Source organism: Ananas comosus, linkage group 22 (assembly GCF_001540865.1).
Source record: "Ananas comosus cultivar F153 linkage group 22, ASM154086v1, whole genome shotgun sequence".
Taxonomy (NCBI): domain Eukaryota; kingdom Viridiplantae; phylum Streptophyta; class Magnoliopsida; order Poales; family Bromeliaceae; genus Ananas; species Ananas comosus.
The window spans coordinates 8,805,400-8,816,821 of NC_033642.1; the positions used below are offsets into that span (position 1 = coordinate 8,805,400).

Here is an 11,422-nt window from a genome sequence, read left to right on the forward strand (position 1 = left end):
TTTTTTTGTCACCTTCTCTGCCAACAGCTACGGCGCCGGTGACGACACCGCTAAGGACCTCCGCTCCGAGGCTGTAGCGCCGCAGTAACCTCTACGGTGTCGACGTCGGCGCCCCGCGAAGATAAATCGTCGTCGGAGGCGGCAGAAAATGAGGGAGAGGGAGAGATGAGAAGGGCGGGGAAGGGCGAGAAGCGTCGTCGTCGGAGACGGTGGAGAAGAGTCGGAGAAGAAAAGAAATGAAAAAGGCAAAAAAAAAAAAGTCGCGGCGCGGCCTTGGCGGGGTCGGAGGCGAGGAAGATGGGGGGTGCATGGACGAGGGCGAGGGCGAGGGCAAGAGCATGAGGGTGAGAGGCGAGACGGACCGTTTCCGCCTCCGCTCTGCCGGTGAGAAAAAAAAAAAGAACGAGAGAAACGAAGAAGAGAGAGAAAGAGGAAAAAGAAAAAGTAATAAGGGTATTTTGGTCAGTTTGCTGAAAAAGCGGACCGAATCTGCAAAAATAAAAAAGGTGGTCCGATTTTGCAAAAGTCCAAAATAAGTGAATTTTTTATGCAAATTGGCCTAAATACTATCTAGTTCAATAATTTTTATTTGGGGAAACTTCAAATACCCCCGCATGGTTTCACATTTTTTTACTTTCCTACCTTATGATTCAAAGTATATCAAGTTAGTACCCTGTAATTTTGCACTTTCTCACTTTAGTACCCTGTAGTTTTAAATGTATCAAGTTAGTACTTTGTGGTTTCGCACTTTCTCACTTTAGTACCATGTGGTTTAATATTTCGTTAAATTATATACTCCGAAATAAATAATAAAAAGAGAAAATTGAAACCACAAAGTACTAACTTGATACAAAAATGAAATCATAGGGTACAAACTTGATACACTTGAAACCACAGGGTACTAAAGTGAGAAAGTGCGAAACCATAAGGTACTAACTTGATACATTTCAAACCACGGGATACTGAAGTGAGAAAATGCGAAACCACAGGGTACTAACCTGATACACTTTAAACCATAGGATACTAAAATGAGAAAATGCGAAACCACAGAGGGTATTTAAAGTTTCCCCTTCTTATTTATATAAAAAAAATAGAGGTATACGCTAACTAATAGCTTAATTTAAATATTTTAGATGATTGAGTTGGGCCAAATAAGTTGTTAGTAACAGTTGGTCGAATCGTTACAAACTAGAAGTGTGCCTGATAATTTTTGAAATATAAAACTTAAATGTTTTGGACCAGTGATTTAAACCTAACGAGTTTTTAGTGTAAGTAGATTGGATCATATTTATGGAATTAGACCTGCTACATGCATATGGATGTATTTATGGAGTTTCGATTTGCTAACTTAATTTTCTGGGACTTCTAGCTAATTTATGAGCAGGTTAAGGTTTTTTTTTTATTTTAAATTCTATAATTTTGGTGTTTATTTTACTGGAATTGGTAAAAGATTTTGCTACTCAAAACCCACATATCTAATATTGGAGATAGCATGAAATTTGTAGAATAGCGAAAATATCAAAAATAATAGGGTAAATTTCAAATGCCATCTCAATAATTTCGCGTTTTCTCATTTTAGTACCATGTGATTTAAAATGTATAACTTCAAATTTAAAAAGTTAATGCTTGGATTATGCCCTTTTAAGAGAGATTATTAAGTCGTTGTCAATTTGTCATACTTCTAGAAACCCAAATTATTTATCTAATTAGAACCAAATTATTTATTTAATCTTTTTTATTATTGCTTAACACATTTTCACACTAATCCAATAATGATTCCATCCATGCGTGAGAGCTACTAAAAAGCATTAACTTAACCCCAACTCCAAGAAAAGCCCAAAAAAAAAAAAAAAAAAACCCAAAATGAGTGAGTCAACGATCCCACGCGGAACAAAGAATGTATCTTTCACGAAGCATAAAGCAACACGTGGCTCAATAATAACGGTCCAAAATCTCACCGGGGCCTAATTTTGTTTTTGGGTTTTTTTGGAAGTAAAAAAAAAATCAAAAGCTCTCTATTTATTTTCATAATTTTCAAATTAAAAAATTTGTAAAACTAAACAGCTCATTCTGAGGGAAAATTTCTATCAAAGTTCAGTAAAATTCCTAACTTATTTTCGAGGAGTAATTTATAAATTTTAAAAGTTAAAAATTTAGTCAAAAAACGTATATCAATTTTTTTAAAAAAAAAAAAAACTCATTTTGTTTTTTTTAGATTGTGGAAGTTTCCAAGCAGCATCAGCAATTTCACGCGCCAAAATAAAATAAAGCATGTGGGTGGCCACGGTGCGCGTCACTATTTCCCGTGTGCGTCTCCTCCACACCAAAACAATTTTGTATCAAACGCCCCCCAAAATATATAATATGTAATATATATAATCCAAAAGTCCAAATCAACACCTCCGATTACCCAATCCAACGGTCCAAACCCACCTCTTCCACAAACTTCTCTTCGTGTGTATAAGACTCACACAAAAACCTCCTCCTTTCCCCTATATATGTGCTCGTGCTCTGTTTATCCAATTCCACATTGTGGAACCAACCATTGAAGAGAGAGAGCTCTTTGTTTACGTCTCATATTTTTCCGCAAAAAAAATGGCCAAGTCCAACGGATTCAGCTTCGCTTTCGAGGTGGCGCCGTCGAAGGTGGTGGCCGTCGAGCGGCTGCGGGTGTCGACGGTGTTGGACACCATCGCCGAGGAGGAGGATGTGGATCTCGACGGCGCCCTTTCGCCCTCCGATTCGCTGCGGGGCGACGACGATTCGACGGAGGATGAGATGAGTGGCACCCTCTAGAACTTCTGCAGAAATTTTGGATTCTTTGTTGTGGTAATTTGTTGAGGTGAGTGGAGATGATTATGTATAATAATTAGGATTGATGTACAGAAGATGTATGTTCAGAGGTTAAGGTGTTCAAGTAACATGGAATCCTGGGGCGGTGAGGGGTTTCAATTTTGTTGTGTTGATGATGATTCCGCTTCATGCGATTAAGATTGTGTTTAATGATATGCTGAGATTTGAGCAATTGTTGTCTCATCTCTTGTATCTTCTTATCTCTTCAACATGGCTATTTTCAAAGCAGTTCATTCGACACAAATAATCAAAAAGAAAAAAAAGAGAGCAAATAAAAACTTTAGTAAAGGAAATAACCACAAAAGTAGAAGGTGATTCGAGTAGGAAAAGAGTAACAAGCAATCAATGATTAGAGGCGAAATCTGCGCAGGGTATGAACAAGATTAACAACAACTACCTACGAATTCGAAATTGAGTAACAAGCAATCAATGATTAGAGGCGAAATCTGCGCAGGGTATGAACAAGATTAACAACAACTACCTACGAATTCAAAATTGAGTAACAAGCAATCAATGATTAAACAAGATTAACAACAATTACCTACGAAATAGAAATTTGTTCGCAACAAAATGTGCTCTGCGAGAAAGGTGAAACATATTGAAACCACATCTACACCCACATAAAGCAAGAGACTAGTAAGAAAACAGAAATTTAGACATAAGATCCGTAACTTCTACAGTGAAGGGGCAGTAACCGCAGTGATAACTAAAAAATTGGAGATGTATGTAGTAGTATTTATACACTGGCGTAGCTAGTTACTAATAAATACGAGATAATTTCATGAGGATATTACAAAAACACTCTTTCGAACCGGTATTACCATGAGAGTACATGGCCGATGGTCAAAACTATACCGTAGAGTGCAAGGAGTATAAGATACACGGTTCCTGCCAAGAATTTTTAATAATTCTTGGAATTGTCTATGACTAACATAGTGAAACAAAAATATATCGCAGAATTAAATGGCGAAATAGAGCAACACCAAGATGTTAGTACTACTCGAATGAGAACTCAAGAAATGTTCTTAAGATGATTATTAATCCACCTCCGCTGATTGTAAAGAGCCTTCTTTCACGGGCATTTCTTTGGCTTCAGTATCCATAACTGATTCTTGTTTCACCTTCTTAGATTTGGACCTGATAAGCACACAGTTCAATTTGAGCACGGGAAGAAAATAGCTGTAGCCGATTCATTATAGTAACACCTAAACAAAAGATAAAAAGATGGTACAGCCGAGCAAAGCAAGAGTTATTTGAGAAAAAAAAAATTTTAAAAAAATGTAATTGTTGGCTAATATTCATATCTTTGTCAACTTCTCTCCTCCAAAGAGATTAACATGAATATGCTAAGTGTCCGTAGTACAATAAGAAAGCATTGATTCACCAAAATTGAGAATTAGAATTTCTGAGTCTTTTTGTTGTTATTTTGGCAATGGAAATGAATTTAATTGATTTCTTTTTTAAGTAGAAAATGTCAAAAATGTACAATTATCCGCCTACAGGTTTTGCATGATATACTTGTTCTGCAACTCCACTGTTAATCAGAATGACAAAGCGCCAATTTGTCCCCAAATTTACTAGTTAGAAAAGAAAAGCTGAAACTGCTGGAGCTCACCTTCTCTTAGGTTTTTTGTCTGCTATAACATCCTTGAATGCATTAAGAGATATCTTCTCAACCTGAGCATTTTAAACAAAAATAAATATTGCTCCGGCAAGACCGTGATACAGCTAAAAGAACGCTTACATGAAATTCAAGAAAACAATGGCAACAGGACAAATGGCCAAGTTTTAAACCTCAAGTTCATCTTCCTCAGTCCCATGCTCTGATTGAAGTCGGCGAGATTCATCTGTCAATTCTTCTATGACATCCTTGAATGCATTAAGAGCTATCTTCCTAACCTGAGCATTTTAAACAAATTTAAATATTGTTACCGCAAGACCACAGTACAGGTAAAAGAATGCTTACAAGAAATTTCAAGAAAACAATGGGAAAGAGACAAAGTGCCAATTTTTAAACCTCGAGTTTATCTTCCTTAGCCCTGTGCTCTGATGGAAGTAGGCGAAATTCTTCTGTCAATCTAACACACTCGTGGACATTTTCCGGGGAAACAAAATCAAGCGCCACCTTTATGCATGACTGCTCGGTAAATAGATGTGTCCATTTTAGAAGCCAAAATAATTTAATGCCATACCAAAATACGGCTAGCGAAGAATAAAAACTAAAGATGAGATAATTAGAACAAACAAATCGATCTTTACATTTCTCATACCTTCAAATTTCTGACTTGATGGGGGCACCCAGCTGGTATGAATACAGCCTCACCAAGCTTTTGCTCAAACGTCCACGGCTCAATCCCTACACGAGTATTACAAGAATGCTTTTAGGTCCAATGACACAATAAAGGTACTATTACAATGTAAGTAAGAATACCAACCATATTCTTCCTTGAGCTTTTTAATGTGCTCTCTAGTTAGATAGAAAGCTTGATCATGAATAGGATGAATAACCTGTAAGCAGAAAATATTATTTAGTCATAACCAATAAGAGTCAATGACTCGGTCATAACCCAACTGAACAGTATTGATTAACAACCTGTTTCACCGGGTTGCAGTGAACATGCCTAAACTCTCCAGCATGCTTCCTAAGATAATCTTGTAATTTGTCACCATCTTCTCTTCGAAAAATATCCCACAAAGCACCTCCTTCTGGCTTTGGTCCCACTACTTTGTCATTAGATACAGCATATTTTTCCTCAATACTTCGCACAGCACCTCCCTTTTCTTCATCATCTGAAATATTCTTAGGATCAACACCATTTTCTACATCTACACCATCAAGACCATCATTTTGAGTTTCAATATCGTCAGGGTCAACTTCTTCCATTTTCTGACAAGAGAAGCCTTTTCTACTTCTCGATTTGCCCATATCCTCCACCATATTAGAAGCATTGGGACCTTCTTCAGTTTGTTTAGGCATAGTCTCAGAGTTAGCTTCGCATAAATGATCAGGCAAATTGGAGGTAACATTGCGGTCACTTACCTCCTTTTTCACTTTATAACCCTTGGGCCTCCCCCTTTTTCTCTTCTTACTTCGATTAGTTGCATTTTGCACAGAAGTCGTGCCCTCATCATCTTTCACTTTGTCATTCAACGCATTATCTTCGTTTTTTATGCACAACTGCCCAGAATCATCTTCTAAACCGACAACCCTGCAGCAAGAATCATCATTACCTTCCGTTTTCACAGCAGATACAGGTTTATCATCATCACAAAGAAGTTCGTCTTTACTGGCCATTTGACTTGTGCCAGTTTTGGAATTTATCTCCAGACAAGAACTTCCCTTCTCTAATCCACCAATAACATCAGTACTTCTCTTGGATTCTTCTGAACCATTTTGTAAAGAGGTCCCCTTATCGAACTCTTCCTTGTAAATTTGTTGGTCATCTGACTTGCCACTCATTTGGTTTATTTCATCCCCCATTTTGTGTATTTGATTAATCTCTTCAGTTTTATGATGCAAATTGGAAACTTCATTCTGGTCAACCTGCTGATCCTTTAGTTTGTCACAGGCGTCTGAATCATCAGATGAGGGTTTTTGTTCTTTATTTGCACTGTCAGAGCCAGGGGATTTACTTATTCCTGTTTTGAGCTCAAAAAATCCACCATCAGCATTTCCCTGGGTATCCATTTCTTCCGCATGACATAGTTTTCGCTCATTACTACAATCCTCAGAATGACCATCAATTACTTCCTTCATAGGTTCAGCCTGGTCTAGGTCTGGTAAGTCATTTTCTGAATCTATTTGTATAACCTCCGACAGTTCTTTTTCATCTTGTTCCCTCATTTTCTTTTTCAAGTTCATTATTTTCTGAGCATTGTAGTTCTCAAATGATGGTTCAGCTGTATGTGTCAAGACATTTACCTAATAAAATGAAACAAAGCAAAATTAAACATTATTAGAATAAAACCGAAGCTCTGAGGATGAAACTAAAATATGGATCAAACTTCAGGGACTGAATTTGTAGCAAGTCCAAGGAACTGAAAAAAGAAAAAAGAAAAGGTTTCCCAGAAGACAAGCTAAATAATTGTTCTTGGCCTGCTTTTATTTTTTTTCCCTCTTAAAAAGTTAAATTTAGGCAAGGCCTAACTGTTTAAAATGAATAATAATGCTTGGTTTCATGTCCAATTTATCAAACTGCATCATGATCAAATATAAACACCAACTAGAAAACAAGTATTTCAGAAACTACATACTGCATCAGACATATCGCAGTGAAGCTTGGTGACAGAATCGCCCCTCCCTAACTCTTCAGCGAGTCCATACGCAATATATGTTTTTGGCCCCATATCTGGCTTCAAAACACCTTTAGGCAGCTTCACTACAAGATTTAAAGGGCCATAACGAGGATCCGTGTATTCAGGAAATGGCAAGGCAGTGATAAATTCTGCACCATGGCGCGGCAATCTCTCCTCAAATGAGTTCGATGGGGGCCAATCCTTCAGTTTAAGCATCTCAGGCCATAAGTTGCCATGGCTTCGCCCCTTGATATATCCAGCAAAGAACATGTGGATATTTATCTCAACCTGCAGAATGGAAGATATTGTATTTATATGCTAGCTCGCAGATTACACTCTTGTAAATTTCACAAGTTACAAGTGATTCAAAAGAATTGATAAAACGAGTAAAGTAAAAAAGCATGCAAATAAAATAGAAGCAAGGTCATATTCGGTCATTTTGAAATAGAAATAAGGCCATATTCACTCGTCATTTCAAAAGGTAAACAAAATATCAACTAGCAGGACAAGAGAGCTGATCATCACTCACTAACAGAAAATATGTCGTCACAAATTCTAATGCTGAGCTTCATTCAATCAGTAAGCTTATCCTCAGAAAAGAAATATCATCACATACCTCACACCAATCAAGACAATCAACGGCCTTAACAGCCAAATTCTCAGTTATATTTTCCTGCCTTTTCTTCTCTCGTAACGCACGCCACATAACAAACGGCTCCCAGCTCAAGCCAGATGTAAATTCAAGCACATCCCGTATAATAACTGGCTCACCCTTTGACCAGTGCTTTTGGAAATGCTCTATTGCCCCATCTTGAATATCTCTAGCACTTGGACAATAGAGATGGTTACCATCTGAGTTCTCTCTGTGAGCGGCTAAACGCACTGCCGGACTACTGGAACTAATATTATTCAACGCTGCGAAGCATGAACATTGAGTATCAATATTTATAAACTCTGCAAACTTCCCACTCCTCGCCATTGCATCAGCCTTCTCTTCCAGCTCAGAAAGCAGATTCTCCGAAAACATGCACTTCAACTCCAAGTTAGCATTTCCGCAGCCACCCAATTCGTCTGGCGGGCAAGGTATGCTGCCATCACTGTTGGGTTTCCAATCTTGAACGTTCAGTAGGGTCTTTTTATCTTTCAGTGGAGTCTTGTTCATAGCTAGACTAATATGCCTCCTTGAAGAGGTCCTTCGGTTTGTGTTCAAGCCCCCAAAAAGATAGTCCTTACCTCTATCTTCATACTGCACAAGCTCTATATCTTCCCCTCCAGGAATCAGGCCTTCACGAAGCTCGCGGCAGCAACTAAGGCACAGATCATACGAACAGCTAGGACAGCTTCTGTGAAAATCCGCAATAGAGGTTCTACAGTTGTTGCTGTTCCATGCAATTCAAGAGACTAGATAATCAGCTCATTAGCAGCAATGAAGAGAGAACAAGGACACAACATACAAGATAAGAGCTCTACCAGTAAACGCGCTCATCCATTTCACATTCAGCTAGTTGCAACTTGAGCTCATTCACTGCAACACCTGCCCAAAAAAGTCAACAAATGTAAATGAGTGGAAAAGGAATAAAGAATAGCCACTCGAGCAAAAAAATTTAGCAACTTGGTACCCAGCTTTTGATTTGGATTTTCATACCTTCAATTTTAGCATCGATTTCCTTCTCTTTCATCTGCTCCCACCGGAATTCTTTCAGCCAAGGGAGAAGTAAGTGTAGAATATATCGACAGTATCTATCTTTTTCGGCATCTGGTATTTCTTTTTTCGGTGGCTGAAAACAGATGAGAACAAGGTATCAAACAAAATTAAACTAGACAGGAAGTTCAAGAAGGAAATAAGACATAAATCCCGATAAGAAAGGCAGACCGTGCTAAGTCCTCTCATGCGCAAACAAGCCTTACAATTACAATTTTTGCAGCAAAATGGGCACTTCTTTGCAAATTCCTCCTCAGTTAAATGAGGGTACCTACATACCACAACCCAAGAGATTGTGAAAATATGTAAATAATTGCAATGCATTGTCATTTTTAAGTAAACAAGTTATGCTACCCTCAAGTCCAGTAAGCTACACTACTGAACTCAAATAGAAAAACAGGGGCTTTTATGTACATATACATATAAAATCATCCACAAGCATAAATATTAGGCCCCTCAGAAGGGTAGATTCTTACAAAAATAGTCACTTTAATTTAAGAAGTTTCGGAATTATCCAATTTATGGAATTTGTCTTTATGCTAAAGAAGGTTTTTCGATGAGAGAACTGCTTTTGTAAGTACAAATTAGTTGGATTTCACAATGTACATGAATATTTAGATTTTTCACATGTAAATATACATATGCATGTACATCATTATATATACCAAATCTGCAGGGGTACATAAAGTAGATACCTATATAGAAAGTATAATAAGATGCCAGCTATCAATCTAGCGAATGTTAAAAACCAATTCTAATAACTAGATAAACTTAATCCTTGTAGTCATGTAAACAATCAAGCGTCTAAGCTGCCAATTACTGCATTTCTGCCAAAAATCAAAAACATAAACTTTAAAGCAATGCACTAAGACATTAATTTGATAGTAGGAGAACGGGGCAAAAGAAGCGCTTCTACGCACCATCGGGTTATACATGGAACACAGAACCTCTTGTGCACACATTTTTCGCAATTCACCACCCGTCCTTTGTCGTTTCTCTGACACTGGTGGCACATTCTGGCATCTATCCCCCTAAGCGACGGCTTCTTCTTCCTCTGCAGAGCACAAAAGAGTACATCATTTAGCAATTATAGCAAAGAACAAGTCACTCAAAACGCTAACAACATTACCTTAGTGTTCCCATTGTTTTCTTTGATGTTACCAGAGGAGGATTCAACATTCTTATCATCCTCCTGAACCGCTTTCGACTCCTCTTGATCCGCATTCTTATCCTCTTTCGTACTCCGTTTCTTCTTCGCCGACGCCTTCCTCCTTCGCCTCCTCCTCTTCCTCCTCAGATCCTCATCATCCTACCACAAAAAGGGCGACAAAAGAACACATAAGAGATCAAACATGTTTTAACAAATTGGAGAAATAAACATCGCATTTACGTGATAGGGAAAACGCTTCTCACCGAAGGTTCTCCGTCGTCCTCCTCCTCGCTCAATATCTCATCCAACATTACAACCCTCGAGGGCCTCCTCTCCCGCATGGCGATCTCCCTCGCCCCATCCGCCGCCAAGTCCCGCCGCCGCCGTCGCGGCACTACCGGTGGGGCGAAACGCCGCGTCGTCGCGGTTCTTCCTCTTCCTGCCCCTCTTCCTCTTCACCCTCGTCGGCGCCCTCTCCTTCTCCTCTTCCCCCTCCTCTCCCTCCTCTCCCTCCTCCTTCTCAGACCCCGAAACCCTAGCTTCGTCCTTCTCGTGCCCCTTCACCTTATCGCAATGGTCCTCGCAGACACTCTCCCCCTCGAACCTCGGCTTCTCGCACCGGAGCTCGTCCGGGAGATCCTCCTCCGGCGACGGCTCCCCCGCGCCACCCATTAAAAACCCTAGGGGACGAAGACGAAGGGGGGGGCGAGGGCACGGTTCCACGAAAAGCGCTCAAGAAAGGGCTTCCTCGGTCCCAAAATCGCTTCTGGAGAAGCGCTTCTTCGCACAGCGAGGGGACGGAGAAGAGGAGGGGGGAATCGAAGGCACCGCCTCTGCACACTAGTGTAGAAGAGAAGGGTCCGTGATGGCGACCCAACCGTGAAGCGAAAAACGATAAATTTATTGTTAAGAGTAAAAAAGTATGGATGGTCCCTGTACTATAGCCTTATATTTTCTTAGTCTGTATTTTTAAAATTTATAATATTTAAGCTTTGAATTTTCACACACGCGCATAAATAACTAAATAAGTGAACACTATAGGGGACGAATCACAATATAGTATTGTACAGGGACCGCAATGCATTTTCACTGACTTATTAATTAAACGGGTTCGAATACGCCGTGGTTCCGACGGTGGAAACAAACAATCGGCGATTTGGCGGGCGATTTTGTTTTCGGGAGCGGGAGGAATCGGCGATTTTCAGCGATCCGAGGCGGAATCGGGGAGCGGCGGGACACGTGTCGGTGTTTGAGAGGGGGGCGCACGTTAGCTCTGGGGGCAAAAGTGTAAAACGTGCTACGCTTCGCGGGTTCGGGCCGGGTGGGAAATGGAATTTTTGATTTTTGAATTCGCGGGGTTAAAAATCTGCGGGCCGAGCTCGCGGTCTCGCGCTACGGCGATTTCGTTTTCGGGTTCGGGT

The 11,422-nt window shown here is 39.7% G+C and overlaps 1 protein-coding gene across 2 annotated transcripts; it reads right to left on the reverse strand.

Annotated features, from left to right (window-relative positions):
• LOC109727161 (lysine-specific demethylase JMJ25-like) lies at positions 3,491 to 10,408 on the reverse strand. 2 transcript variants are annotated; one of them, XM_020257096.1, is made up of 15 exons: positions 10,265 to 10,405; positions 9,981 to 10,160; positions 9,772 to 9,905; positions 9,023 to 9,122; positions 8,795 to 8,927; positions 8,620 to 8,683; positions 7,766 to 8,528; positions 7,108 to 7,437; positions 5,447 to 6,775; positions 5,289 to 5,361; positions 5,124 to 5,209; positions 4,871 to 4,990; positions 4,648 to 4,752; positions 4,469 to 4,530; positions 3,491 to 3,990 (listed from the first exon to the last, which is right to left on the reverse strand). In XM_020257096.1, exons 1-15 carry the CDS (start codon positions 10,340 to 10,342, stop codon positions 3,891 to 3,893), a joined length of 3,657 nt encoding a protein of 1,218 aa, XP_020112685.1. In that variant the 5' UTR covers positions 10,343 to 10,405; the 3' UTR covers positions 3,491 to 3,890. The 2 variants fall into 2 exon arrangements, with proteins under 2 accessions (XP_020112685.1, XP_020112686.1); XM_020257097.1 differs by lacking the exon at positions 4,648 to 4,752 and having other exon boundaries at positions 10,265 to 10,408.

Excerpts from the sequence above, each read along its gene's own strand:
- LOC109727161 (XM_020257096.1), bottom strand. The coding sequence starts at position 10,342 with ATGCGGGAGAGGAGGCCCTCGAGGGTTGTAATGTTGGATGAGATATTG. Across the intron at positions 6,776-7,107 it reads ACTGCGATATGTCTGATGCA|GTAAATGTCTTGACACATAC; the intron begins GTATGTAGTTTC and ends TCATTTTATTAG. Across the intron at positions 5,210-5,288 it reads AAAGCTCAAGGAAGAATATG|GGATTGAGCCGTGGACGTTT; the intron begins GTTGGTATTCTT and ends ATACTCGTGTAG.